Source organism: Caretta caretta, chromosome 1 (genome assembly GCF_965140235.1).
Source record: "Caretta caretta isolate rCarCar2 chromosome 1, rCarCar1.hap1, whole genome shotgun sequence".
NCBI lineage: Eukaryota > Metazoa > Chordata > Testudines > Cheloniidae > Caretta > Caretta caretta.
The window spans coordinates 202,013,611-202,027,742 of NC_134206.1; the positions used below are offsets into that span (position 1 = coordinate 202,013,611).

General features: G+C 46.4%; 2 protein-coding genes across 7 annotated transcripts in view; one reads left to right on the forward strand and one right to left on the reverse strand.

The window, feature by feature from the left end:
• The window catches only part of ZDHHC23 (zDHHC palmitoyltransferase 23), a 47,180-nt gene that overhangs the window by 26,778 nt on the left and 6,270 nt on the right, over positions 1-14,132 (forward strand). For 4 of the 5 annotated variants that reach the window (XR_007352464.2, XR_007352465.2, XM_048817936.2 and 1 more), the window contains one exon: positions 467-621. Coding sequence is in view for 3 of the 5 variants with exons in the window: in XM_048817936.2 (XP_048673893.2) it covers positions 467-621 (155 nt within the window). In the remaining 2 variants the exon portion in view is untranslated. Of the gene's footprint in view, positions 1-466; positions 622-8,974; positions 9,275-14,132 lie in introns of those variants that run through there. The other variant, XM_075118828.1, reaches the window with a different exon arrangement.
• The window catches only part of CCDC191 (coiled-coil domain containing 191), a 38,093-nt gene that overhangs the window by 11,644 nt on the left and 12,317 nt on the right, over positions 1-14,132 (reverse strand). Inside the window, exons 6-12 of one of the 2 annotated variants that reach the window (XM_048817857.2) lie at positions 12,715-12,938; positions 11,781-11,931; positions 9,269-9,459; positions 8,000-8,249; positions 5,537-5,650; positions 4,916-5,391; positions 4,312-4,451 (exon numbers count right to left, since the gene is read on the reverse strand). In XM_048817857.2, the coding sequence (XP_048673814.2) occupies positions 4,312-4,451; positions 4,916-5,391; positions 5,537-5,650; positions 8,000-8,249; positions 9,269-9,459; positions 11,781-11,931; positions 12,715-12,938 (1,546 nt within the window). Of the gene's footprint in view, positions 1-4,200; positions 4,275-4,311; positions 4,452-4,915; positions 5,392-5,536; positions 5,651-7,999; positions 8,250-9,268; positions 9,460-11,780; positions 11,932-12,714; positions 12,939-14,132 lie in introns of both variants that reach the window. The other variant, XM_048817868.2, reaches the window with a different exon arrangement.

Genomic DNA, 14,132 nt, shown 5'->3' on the forward strand with positions numbered 1-14,132 from the left:
TAGATCTTCAATTCTATATCAGTTTGCCTCTTTTTAATAATTGCAAAGCATCTTGGTTAAGATGAATATTTACCAAAAAAAAAAAAAAATCAAAGTATTGGCCTGAGGTTGTTTCCTGGCCCTACTGCACATGATTCTATGGACTCCGTTGCCTTGAATGGAACCAGAAAACTAGTTGTAAAAGGAAGAACAAGGATTCAATTCTGGTGGAAGTTGGGTGGCTGAAAAGACAGGCACAAATAGTGGAGTGGGGAAACAGAACAGTCAAAATGCAGCAACCCCATAGGGGAGCTGCAATTCAAAAGGGCTGTCTCAATGGGGATAACACATTGGGGATGGCACCATAGTTCTATTACTGTCTTTCATGTCCCAGGCCCTTGGGGTCAGGCTAGGGGATTGGGAGGTACAGCCAACACCAAAGCTCAACTGTACCACTTTGCTAGAATAATAAAATTTCTCTGCACAGGTCTCACAATGACCAGCATCTCCAACCTACAAAGAGGGAGAGGCACAAAGTGCTGCAGCAAGAGACTGGGACCCACAAGCAAAGCTGCCCAGGACCCCCCCATCAGGGCAGCATCAGCACCCACACTTCAGAGAAGCCAGCATTCAACAGTGCAGGTATGTTTGTCTTGTGCTTTTAGTCTGTGACTTCGGGGCAGGGACCTACCTGCCTTATCTGGGTTCTGTAAAGCATAGTGCATATTGACTGAGCTATAAATAGCACTTACCAGCACTTCACTTTACAGAACATGGATAAAACAGATCCCTGCCCTGAATAGCTTACCAAGTAAATAGGACAACACACAAATGTCCCACATTTCTCCCTTCCATGCCATGGAGAGATGACAGCCCCTTACCTTCCTGCATCCCCCACACCCACACCTCTGCTTTGCCCTCACTATGTTCACACTAGTATCTATGTTGGTGAGATAATTAGAGGAATCCAGTCTCATGCTTCAGGTCTTCAGCTGATTTTCTGCTGGGGTCAGGAAGGACCCCCCCAATTCACAACTTGCTGAATCAGTTATGTGGGGTTTTTCCTTCCTTTGAAGCATCTGATCTTAGTCACAGCTGGAGGCAGGACACTGGCCCAGAGGGCCAATGGTCTGAGGCAGTAACAATAAATCCCTTGATGCCAGATGTGTATTAGCTGTGTGATCCTTGCTGACATGCTCAGGTTAAACTGATCACAAGATTTGGGGTTGGGAAGGAATTTTCCTCCAGGTCAGATTTGCACAGACCTTGGAGTTTTTTGCCTTCCTCTGGAGCATCGAATGAGTTCATCTGCTAGGATCACCTGGACCTATAGCACAAAAACCAGCTCCCTGCCATTGCAGGGGGCTCGCCTGTTGGGGCACCTTGGCCCTGCCTGTTTTCTGGCTGCAGCTATGGACACTTCAGTTTCCTAGAGTCTCCTCATTTTGCAGGATAATTGGCCCTGATTTGGGTTTTATACTAATGCACTACAATTTCACTTGGAGTGACAGTAGCGTGAGATGTTTGTTACATAATCACCATTTCCAGCTGAGACAGAGATGCTGCTACAGGGACCAGAGCCACAGACTCAGCAGCCAGAGATGAAACGGTACCGGCCAGTTCCATGGCTGCCCCTGGAAGGGGCTGGTGAATCTAAAGGCCAAAAGGGAATCATTTAATAAAGAGGTGGAGTTAGTGCAGGCTGCCACCGTGTGGAAATGAGGGACACACAAGCCTTACAGCAGCTCCCGAGGGGCGTTATGAAGGCCTCTGTGTGAATCCCTTCAAGAGGTTGCCGTGCTAACAGAGGGGAACATGTCCACTGTACACAAGACCGTGAAGTGCTGGCAGGGAAGGAGGAGGGAGAAAACAGGGTCAGAGGGACAGGTCCAGACGCAGTGATGACCCAGTGAGGCCAAAGTCCAGCCCAACTCCAGGTCACCCCTATAAGGGTAAAACAGGAATAAAGGGGGAAAGGTGCTGGGTGGGCCAGTCAATGGGCTATTTACCATAGAATTGCCCAACACGGAGAGCAAAGGGGCAAGCCAGGCCTGACACAGGAGCCAGTGTCTCAAATGCACAGGAGAAAGCTCTTAAACCACTCCCCACAAAGAACCATCTCCCACTGATGCATGTTAAAGGGAATCAGGTGCCAGGACTCTGGAAAGTGGATGATGAGAGATCTATGGAGCACAGTAGCTGGATCTAGCCAAAAAATATGCTGCCCCTCCCCTAAGGGGATTTCCTGCACGTACAAGTGCAGGTTCAGGTATTACTCAGCTGGGAAGGAGGGGCAGGGCTGAGAGCAGAGGGTCTGGAGGGTGACTTCCCATCTGGTGTGATCTTAGGAGATGGTCTGGAGGAACAAACCGAGACGGCCTGTATTGTTAGAGATGGAATAACATTAGCCCCAAGTGGCTTAGCACAGCCTCAGAGCTCCTCAGGACTAAGCAGATGGAACCAGCTGATCCTTATTTGTGACCCTAGCAATGGATAGCATGTGAAACTAGATTTGGACTCTGAGGAGAACCCAGCTGTAAGTACCCACCAAAATCTGTGGTTACTTCCTTTGTCCTGTGGTGGTACTGCAACGGGGCATCCACCTCACACAAGGCAGAGTAGATTGTTAGGACAATTAAGCTGACAGCCTGCACCTGGGGCACAGCCAGGGACTGAAAGACTAATTGAAGATGAAGCCCAGCTGGGCAGGGGCAGGCTGAGCTTGTATACAGCCAGCAAACTGAGACCAGAAGGGGGCTGTAGGGAAGCAGTTTACAGTTGTTCTCTAGAAGGGAGGTATGTTTAGTGCTACACAGTCTGGCAAGAAGTCAGAGGGGGAAATAGCCTCTATTTACTCCCCAAGAGGAAGGAGTAAGGGCTGGTAAACCCAGAGAAGAGGGGCCAGAGACTAGAGCAGGGAAGTAGGAAGGAGTCTAGGAAAATAGCAACAGTGTCTGGACACAAGCAGACCATAGTTGCCAGACACAAGGTCCCTGGAGTAGTGGGTGGGCCTGGGTTCCCCACCAGCTGCTAGAAGAGTGGCAGAGGACCTGCCCATGGACTGGAAGACTATCTGGAGCAGCATGAGTACAGCTGATCCAGTGATATTTTGATACCCTGGAAGGTGAGGACTGTACAGTGGCCTGGCTGAAAGGCTGAGCCACGGAGAGAGAGAGAGAGTTCTGGGAAGTGAGGAGGAGTGCAGTGTGAGCAACTGTGGGAAGTGGGGCCATCAGACTGGAATAAGCTAATGAAACTGGTGAGTAGCAAACCCCGTGACTGGTATCTTAGATTCTTCTATGTAGTCTGAAGAACACCTGCTATTTTACACTCTGCAATGGACCAGAACTGAGCAGCACCTGATCCTGCACTGCGTTCTCTTGATTATAATTTAGTCACTGGGATGTCTGTAGAGAAACACCCATTTATGCTGGAGAAGTGCTTCTCCACCTAGAGCAGCAGAGAGTCTGAGTGAAGCAAAGTGTGGGATATTTAGGCTCATGCACTATGGATGCTGAAGGCATGCTTGAGTGCTGAAAAGGCTGAAGCCAGGCAGGCACCACGGCCAAAAAAATACATTACTGAATTTTTGTGATTCCTAGGTCTGTTTAAAATATTACTATGGCCACCTTTTGGAAAACCTTTCAAGCAGGCTAAGGCCTTACATAAGTTTATACAATGCTACAGGCCCTGGGAATGGTTAAAGGAACCTGATATTGCTATAACAAATGCAACTCCCGCCCATCTCTGACATTTACACACCGCTCAATATAGACTGCAGGGGGGGGAGGCTGTGAAATCACATGGGATGGGAAGGGAAGCCAGACTGCCTTTGTCTCTATAGCTTTAGCCTGCAGTAAAAGGATAAAGCGTGACATGAACAAAATGCCAGCTCTATAATTTCTTGTGTGGGGAAAAATCCAGCATGATCTTTGGGGACAACAACTCACCTTGGTTTACTGACCACAGAACTTGCAAGGACCCAAATGCCTGACTTGGATATTAAAGGGCCAGACCCTGTAACAAGCTGCCAGTGTATGCTTAAAGCAACCCACCCTTTTGGTGGTGTTGTTTAGTAGTTTTGATTCTGCTGGGAGGGGATTGAGTGGGTTTTGCTCATGCATGGTTGAACACCCATATGGAGGAGGATGTGGAGAGGAGAGAGATGCTATTCTCTGGGAAGAGGGCAGGAATAGCCTTTACTACCAAGCAGAATGATACCTTTCAGCAGGTTTGAGCTCCTCCGGCTTTGGGTCACAGTCTTTGTGCTCTTTGGCCCCAAAGGCAAAGGTGAACTGTGAAGTGAAAGAGAAAAGAAACTAGCATCATCACCTTCCTTACGCAAGGCCTCATTGCGTATAATAATCAAGGGTGAGAGTCCGGATTCATGGCTTCTAGTCTCAGTTTTGCTGCAGTCTCGTTGTGGGACCTTGGGGAAGTCACTCAACCTCTCTTGGTCCCAGTTTCCCCATCTGTAAAACAGGGTAATAACATATTCCTACATCACAAGCAGGTTGTGAGACTCAAGTAACTAGCGCCTGTGAAGCGTTTTAAGATCCTTGGCTGAAGGATGTTACAGAAGCACAAAGTACTGATAGTGTTGTTGTACTAAATAAATCCACTTTGCTTCTATCTTTAACAATAGAGCATTTTGCATCCCAAGGTGCCTTACGAGTTTAACATGCCTTCGGGGCAATGCAAAGCAGTTAGAGCAGCGTCAAGGATCTGGCCCAGCTAACACCACACTTGGTACTGGCTCGAAAGGAAGAGCAACTCCTAGTGCACCATTAACACCACTTTCAGGTGCACAGAGGTATTGCATGGAGGTTTACCATGCGAGTGCTGACCCAAATGACCTTGTTCAGCTTGTGAGCAGGAGTAAGGTGCTCTGGATAGTACAGTCTGCTCCCACTATGGCTCAGTAAGGTGGCCGTACCTTAAAGATGACACGCTCTTGCAGCTTGACAGATCCCCTCTCTTCAGCATTTTTTCCTTAATTTTTGGGACTGGATTGTTGAGTGCCATGGTGACAGCTGTGGCTTGCTCTGCCTCTTGCTTAGCCCTCCTCAGCCATTGGTTTTCCTGCAGTTCGAGGATCACCTCCTGCTGTTCTTGAAGCTGCCTCCTCTGCTTCTCAATCAGCTGCTGCTGGAAGGCATAGCGGTGCTCAAAGTGGCCCCTGAATGCAGGGGCCACTTTTTTCCCAGGTGCCCCAAACCATTGTATGGGACTGACTGTTTGATGACTGGATTCAGCGTGATCCTGTGAATTCACAGCAGCGTGTTGTAGGGTAACCTGCCAGGCATACTTGGGCTTCTTGCATGAATGAAGACTGGGTGTCTGACCAGCACCCTGACAACAGGGTTCTACAGGATTGATTGGCTCCTCCTGAAGAAGGGGTGTTTCAGTCACCTGCAAGGGAAGGATTCTGCACTGACTGAAGTCAAGACCTCTGCTGCCCTTGAAGAGCTAGGAGCATTTTTCTGAATGGAGCAACAGTGAAATCGGTCTGAGAGGCAGGGTAACCTCAGGTGTGTACTCTGGACACAATTCTTACCATTTGTAGTGCTATCCCAGGGTGGGAGGAGGTACAGGAGCTACAAGGTTGGTCCACACCATCCAAGTCTCCTGAACTGGCCAAGTCCATCTGGTTTATGGTTGGTATGTACCCCTAGAGGATTGGACAGGATTATTATGGGGAGGTCCTGTGGCTCAGAACTGTTGTAATGCAGTTGATGACATGGGATATTAATTCAATGAGCAGGTCTAAACCCAAACGATGTTAATGAACTCTTACTTGGACTCAGGTGTTCTGATTAGGCATTAAGGCTAAGATTAAAAGAAACGCAGCTGTGACAAGGGGGTCTACAGGACCAATCTGGCTAATTAAGGAAAATGTGAAGGGACTGATTCACTATGGAACTACTCTAGCTTTACACTACAGAGATGCACTGAAATTAAAGTAAAAAGAAAAGGAGGACTTGTGGCACCTTAGAGACTAACCAATTTATTTGAGCATGAGCTTTCGTGAGCTACAGCTCACTTCATCGGATGCATACCGTGGAAACTGCAGCAGACTTTATATATACACAGAGAATATGAAACAATACCTCCTCCCACCCCACTGTCCTGCTGGTAATAGCTTATCTAAAGTGATCATCCGGTTGGGCCATTTCCAGCACAAATCCAGGTTTTCTCACCCTCCACCCCCCCACACAAATTCACTCTCCTGCTGGTGATAGCCCATCCAAAGTGACAACTCTTTACACAATGTGCATGATAATCAAGTTGGGCCATTTCCTGCACAAATCCAGGTTCTCTCACATCCCCCCCACCCCCATACACACACAAACTCACTCTCCTGCTGGTAATAGCTCATCCAAACTGACCACTCTCCAAGTTTAAATCCAAGTTAAACCAGAACATCTGGGGGGGGGGGGGGTAGGAAAAAACAAGAGGAAATAGGCTACCTTGCATAATGACTTAGCCACTCCCAGTCTCTATTTAAGCCTAAATTAATAGTATCCAATTTGCAAATGAATTCCAATTCAGCAGTTTCTTGCTGGAATCTGGATTTGAAGTTTTTTTGTTTTAAGATAGCGAGATGAGCTATTACCAGCAGGAGAGTGAGTTTGTGTGTGTATGGGGGTGGGGGGGATGTGAGAAGGCCCACCTTGATTATCATGCACATTGTAGGGAGAATGGTCACTTTGGATGAGCTATTACCAGCAGGATAGTGAGTTTGTGTGTGTGGTTTTTGGGAGGGGGGTGAGGGGGTGAGAGAACCTGGATTTGTGCAGGAAATGGCCCAACCTGATGATCACTTTAGATAAGCTATTACCAGCAGGACAGTGGGGTGGGAGGAGGTATTGTTTCATATTCTCTGTGTATATATAAAGTCTGCTGCAGTTTCCACGGTATGCATCCGATGAAGTGAGCTGTAGCTCACGAAAGCTCATGCTCAAATAAATTGGTTAGTCTCTAAGGTGCCACAAGTCCTCCTTTTCTTTTTGCGAATACAGACTAACACGGCTGTTACTCTGAAACCTGAAATTAAAGTAGATACACAGTCATAAAACTACAGCGTGGTGATAAACCAGGCCCAAACTTTAAGACATGTGGCCTTCCCTCTCAGAATTGTATGATTAGTGAATACTTAAGTCTCAGATCTGATTCCTAGGCCAAATTCTGCCCGTAATTACAAATATGACACTCCCATTCTAATGGGAGTATCTCAGTGAAGAAACTGTCCCACTGGTGTTGCAAAGATGGAACTGAAGAATTTTTTCAATTATCCCCATGCAACCTCACTGAGCTCAGAAGAGTTACATTGGTATAAGTGAAGGAAAAGCTTGGCCTGACGTGAGTATATATTCATTTTTTAATTATCTATATTATGGTAGCACCTAGAGACCTCTGTCAAGTATCAGGGCCCTATTATGCTAGGAACAATACAACACCTAAGGAAGATGGTCCTGCCCGATAGCTTACAATCCAATTGTGCGCACACTTATTGTTTTCTTTGATGTGCATTTCCTGGACGCTTCCTGGGCCAAATTCAGCTCTCTCATTCTTTAAAGTAGAGAGGATTGCACTCTGTTTAACCAAGGGCAGACTTTAGCATTTTCTTCTATTACCATGGTTTTAGTCAATGTACATGGTTCTTTAGCGTATTGAGTCATTTTAAAAAAGTGATTTTAATCTCCCTTCCAAAGCGATCAAGAGAATGCACGCCTCAGTTGGTAGACGCTACATGGTGGGATTATACTTTAAAAAAAAAAAATCTGTCTCTAGTGCTTTCAAAGTCTACCACCTTCCCCATCCACCTCTGATCTTTAAAGACTTGTTTCTAGAGTGCCTGAACAACTGCTGGAATGTGCACATGACATAACAGGAAGATGAAGCTGCACTAGGAGAGTGCCCATCCCTGTGTCATAAAGCACCACAGAGGTTAATAGAGCTATGATTAATCACTGCGGGAGAGACTGGGATGAGGAAACATATGGGAAAGAACTTTTACCTCCTCTTGCCTCACAGGTTGATCCTGGGTCACCTTTCTCATCCTGGTCCTGCCAACATCCCATGATCCGTCTGTGCCAAGTTTCCCCACTGATGCTGCCTCCAGCAGCTGTGCCATCTTCTTCCTAGTTTCCTTCTGTCTCAACTGTAGCTTTCTCTTTTCAGCCTCGGCTCTGCTCCAGAGCTGCCACTCTATAAAGCAGCACCGTAAAACCTGTCTCCGGTTATGCTCAATAGCCAACTGTTTTTTCCTGGAAAATAAAGCACTCCCATTACCAACAGACATTGGACAGGCCTCCCTCCTAGCCTGCTTAAAATTAATAATACCCCACTCTTATCTAGCACTTTTCATCAGTGGACCTCCAAGTGCTTTTCAAAGGAACTCAGTGTCATTATCCACATTTTAAAGATGGGGAAACGGAGACACCAAGACATGAAATGACTTGTCCAAGGACACCCAGCAGGCTAGTGGCAGAGCTGGGCCTAAAACCCACATCTCCTGAGTCCCAGCCCAGTACTCTAGCCATTAGGCAACACTGTCTCTCCAGGTGTTGGCATTTACCAAATTGGTGGAGCAATCCAGAACAGGTCATGAGATTTCATATTTTTATGAGGTCTGCTTGATATCACTTGATTCTGGAAGTCTTTGAAAACCATCTATTGCTACTAAAGGTGAAAGGATGCTTGTGATGCATACAGAAGGCATGAACTGGGTTCTTTAAATATTTTCCTGCTTGTTTTACAGTCCCCATTTTCACTCCTCTTTTACAGCACAAAGATGAGAAGGATACACTGTTTCCCTCTTCAGCTGTCTGGAGGTGAGGGGTAGCCCCACTTGCAGAATACGCTGCTGTGTATGGGGAATCCAACCAGCAAGCTCCTTCTTGAAGGCATCAGGCCTAACTAAGTGCTGATGTAACTCCAGTCGATGACTGGATTCATCAGGGATGAATTTGGCTCACTCTTTTTCCTGCAGGCCCCAAACACATGACGAGCCAATGAGGGAGGTTCCATGGAGGACACCCAAACAAAGAAATTAGAGATTGTTGGAAAGAGGCATTCAAGTCTCTGCTCAGATCCAGCTTCGTTTCAGTGTATGCCATGGTGTCTCCAACTGCAGGTGACGTGTAGATTTTCTAGGAACAAGGCTTTCCACATGCTCCTAAATAGACCGTACCATTTCACAACCCTCCGCTTAGCACTAGACTCTGGTTGAAGGCTGCTAGCTTCTCTGTGAGAAGGAGGCATTCCATAGGCTAAGGGCCACTACCTGTTTTGATCCCTGAGATGAGTCTCCAACTGCTCAGTCTCCTGCTCCAACTTCTGGACCCATGTATAGTTCCTCCAGGCTCGCAGGGCCTTCAGCTGGCACTTCCAGTCAGCAAGGGCCTTGGCTTTCCCCATTTTAATCCTATGATCCAGAATGAGTTTGTACCAAGTGGAGAAATGCTGCTGTAGGCACTGCAGTGAAAAGGTGAATAGAGCCAGTGAACGAGAACATTTCATCACAAAAATGCTGACCCTCGCAATCCTTCCCTGGGCCTTTCCTTTTGAACAACCCCTTATTATCTTCAAACCCCCAGCAAACGCTTCCGGAGGGCGGAGGACTAATGTGAGGAGAGCAATGCTTATTGTGCAGTTCTACTCTGAAAACTGACTGTAAAAATAGCATCATGGGACCCCATGTTTATTGTTTCATGGTGACTCCAAAGCAAAATGTGCTCAGCTTACAAGTAAAAAGGAATAAACCATGAGAGAGAAATATAAATTCTAGAATCAGAATTGTCTCTAAATCTAGAAAGCATTTGATTCTAGAGAAGGGTGAACTCAATGTAGAACTTTTTTTCAAATTACTCCATAAACTGTAAGCTATTCTTTAAGCACCAACAAGACCATTCCCAGTGCTAAAATTTACAATGTGACCTAGACTCACCCTCATCTCACTGGGAAGTTATAGTTTCCTCCCAAGGAGTAAAATCATATTGGCTTCCTCTAGGAGTGATTTACCTCAGACAGAAGAGCAATTTGTTATCTAATCTACCTCTTAATTCTAAACCTGTCACTGGAGATGCTGTTCATTTTGATCCTCCAAGTGGGTCAGCTCATAACAATTCCTCAGCTGTTCCTCTTTCTCATAATGTCCTGTATTAATTGCATCAACATTCTTAGACATGGAAATCCAAACAGAGAATTATGAAGAGGATAAAATGTCAACACGCTAGCTACTTAAGATAATAATGGATTCATTATTGCTGATCTCTGCTCAGCTGCAGTTTCTGCCCTTGAAAATGTACAGCTCACATTATACCAGTCCTAAATCCCCCTGTAGTTTCATTTGGACTCTTCACTCCCTATCTTAAATTGTGGTGTAGTGTTGCTGTGCACATTCCACTCCAGCAGCAGTGGCATTTGAGTTATAGACAAAGTGATCCTTTGGGATAGCTGGCTTCTCAATTTGAGTGCTATGGGATTCTTCTGTATTAAATGTGCTACAGGTATATATGATGTAAATGATATTAATTAAAAATATTATGATGTCATTCCTGCCTCCACACAAGGAACCTTCTTCCTTATAATGAGCTTACTCACTCTATAGGGTGTTCAATACAAAAGGGTCTTTTCATTTCCAGATGTCTAATAAACCTAAATTTTTAGCACAGACTTTGTCTTACTGTTTGAGACTTTCCCTTCCATTCTGCAAATTCTGTCTTTGACAATTAGCAGAAATGCCAAGGGAAATGTCTGGGGAAACATACAGAAGTTCCTGTGCCTACATCTGTGTTTCATGAGACAAAGTGTAGTTGGTCTTGGCATGGAAGTCTGTAAGACAGATTGTTTCCTATCAGCTGTTTTAACCAAGTTGCATCACCTAAAACTGTAACTTGACATTAAGAAGCGAGGAGACAAGTTTATTATGTGCCACTGCACTTCATGGCCATTCAACATTCCTTTCTTGGGCTATTTTTCTGAATTGTGAGGGGTGGGAGAAAGTGCTCAGGGCATATGTCCAACGGCGAACCGCGGCCACTGGGGGCCGTAGTTACAGCTGGTCAATGTCTGCAAAATGTCTTGTGGCCCACAATCAGATTACGCAGATGGGCCACATGCAGCCTTCAGGTTGCCCACCACTGCTCTGGGGCTTCCCCACGGGGCCACAGTGCTTCATGGACAGCCCCACACCTTCCTCAGCCTACCCCCACCCTTTCCTATGCCAAGGAATATGAGGAAGTCCTCAAAAGGAAGCCTTATGGCTGGCTCCACAGTACTTATAGCAGAAGTGGGTCTTTTAGGGCCCCTTTATACCACTCCAGACCTTTTACTTGGTGCTGAAGGGCCAGACTGGGGGTGAGGATCTCATCATGAGTTTTCCAAGGCCCCTCTGTGTGTCTGTTTGCCTGATCTGTCACACTGGGTTGCTCTCTGCCCACAACTGCTCCAACAGTGAAGTTTTACCCACAACTCCCCTTGAAGCCCCACTGGAGAAACTGAGGCACAGAGACATTAAATGACTTGCCCATGGATACCCAGCAACAGAATAAGGATTAGGATTCAGGAGTCCCTTGCTCCCAGTTCCCTGTTCTAACTACTACGCAACAGTTCCCCAAGCCATCCTCTACTTTCTCTCTCAACGGATCTTTTATCTTACTCTCCCTACAGAGGACACTCAGGAGGAGGCAGAAGGCCTGGCAGCCAGGGCTTTTGACTTCAGTGAGTGTTGCATAAGCACATAGCTGAGGGTAGAATTTGGCTCAGAGTGCTAAATACAGGAAGAGGATGCTCACTTTCTGGTTTTCACTATGACTCTTGCTCAGCAGCTCTTGCAATCTCCTTTTTTTCTCCTCTTTGTCCTGCTCCAGGGGCTTTGGCGTAGTGTGAGACAGGCCCACCGCTGCCAGTTTCTGAGCTTTTTCTAATTCTTGCCTCTTCCTCTCTCTGCAAAGTAAGACAAACACCAAGAACCAAAGGTAGATAGTAAATAAAGGGAGTACTGTGGTATGGGTCTCACCCCTTTCTAAACCAATCCTGTGAAAATGACCTCTGTAGCTTGGACAGATGATAGCTACTGAAGCCCAGCCTTTAGAGAACAGGGGTAGATTTGGGTGTCCAGTGCACATGAGCTACACAAATTCAACAGTCGGGAAGGGGTTACAGAACACAGCAGTAAGAGGGTATTGGGATGTCAATATAGCACACATGGAGAACTAGGATCTCATAGATGCCTATGGAGATAAGTGGCCCTCGCAGTGCCCCCTGGGGGTTGCAGCACTATGGAAGGTATGAGCCCTATGGAGCTCCTAAATTCAGCAGAAGCAAAGACTCTGCCTCTGCAGGGCTTTGAGCTCCCTTGGACAGGCACATTCTTTCCCCTCCTAAAGAGGGGATGTCTCCAATTTTAAATGCTAGAGTTTTGATGTGTACAAGTTGATGTCAGAATTTGATTCCTTCTTTCAATCTGTCAGCTTCTGTGATGTAACTAGAGACAGTAATGATGCTGCCTCCAGGATTAGTCATTTAAAAATACATACATTATGAGAGTTCAGGGCCCCAGGAGGCAGTTTTCCTTTGAGACTACCATGTCTTATATATTTTAGAGAGCTCACTGCAGCCAGAAGCTGATGACTGAAGAAATTCCCTATCATTTGGGGTTCATAAGCCGTGTAGTCCAAATGATTAGATGGAGTTTGAGCTCCGCTCTCCCTCCCCACCCCATCTTACATTCTTTGTGCTTCTCCCATGAAGTGCCTCTTCTCTGCCATCTCTTTCCGCAGCTTCACCATCTCCCGCTGGATCTCCTCTTCTTCCTTCTTGGCCTTCAGAGCCTGCCTTTTGTTCTCCTCCTGCACTCGCTGCTTAGCCTCAGCCAGGGCTAATTTTTTCAGGGTCTTTTCTCGTCTCTGGAGCTCTAGCTCCTTCTGACGCCTTAAACAGTTTTCTTTAACCTGGGAAGGAAGAGCACAGCAATGAGTCAAGGCAGCGGTAGTGGCAAGAGTTATATCATCTGAAGAAAAGGCTTCTGGGAGTCTCTTTGAACTAAGAGGGTGGGTCTCAATCAGGTTGCCAATACACAGATGGCCACATTACACACAATCTCATTCTTTCCTTGTACTCGCCCATTGATCTGTCCATTTTCACCTGTTGTCTCTTGTCCTACATTTAGATTGTAAGTAACGTGGGGGATGGACTGTCTTTTTGTTCAACGTTTGTATAGTACCTAGCACAGTGGGGTCCTGGTCCCTGGCTGGGGCTTCTGGGTGCGATGATGATGATAATAACAAGCTATAATCTCTATATTTGACATTCACTGGATATGATTGTGTTTTTAGGCGCACCAGTGGGGGTGGGTGGGATGGGGTATGTGAACCCCACACTGGCCAGGAAGGGGTTAACAAGCTGCAATGTCTGCAATGAACCCCACCCTGTTATACTTGTTCTTGAGTCAGGCCTGGAAAAAGTAGTTAAAAAGAGGGAAGCAGAATGGCAGCTTCTGTATTGTGTGAGAAGCCTGGCTGTAGCCAGGAGCTGATTGGAGGCTATAGTCTCCTAGAGCCTCCCTGTGGGAGGGTAGGCCTGATGCAGACTGTGGTTTAATTTGTTACCAGGTACCTACTGGTGGGCATTAAGGCAAGCTGCTGCAGCTGGGGTCAGCCTGAAAGCAATGGGGCTGTATGCTGAGCCCAGTGGGCTGAAGGTTCTTTTGGTTCGTATTTATGTTGGACTTTGACTTGAGGACTCTGATACACTGGAAAGGGTTAAAACTCCCTCAGTGACTTGGCTGTAGGGCTAAGCCACATCCTTAACTGAAGCATGCTAAGCTCTGTTGGGGAAACTGAAGCAGAGCGGCTGCAACACCGTCTCATGTCATAAGAGGGTTACAGGGATGGCACCTCTGTCACGAGGGGTCAGGATTAATGCTACTGAAGTCAGTGGAGTAATACCAGTGTAAAACTGATGTAATCAAAAATCTGAATCAGCATCAGTCTCCCTTGTTGGTAGTCTTGTCAAGGGAGTCAAATTCTGAACAGATCTAGTGAAAATTAGTTATTGCTTAGGTTCAAGTGATCATGACTTGATTACACTTGTGTGCACAGAGTACAATCCCAACCAGTAGTGGGTGTATATGTATGTATATACAC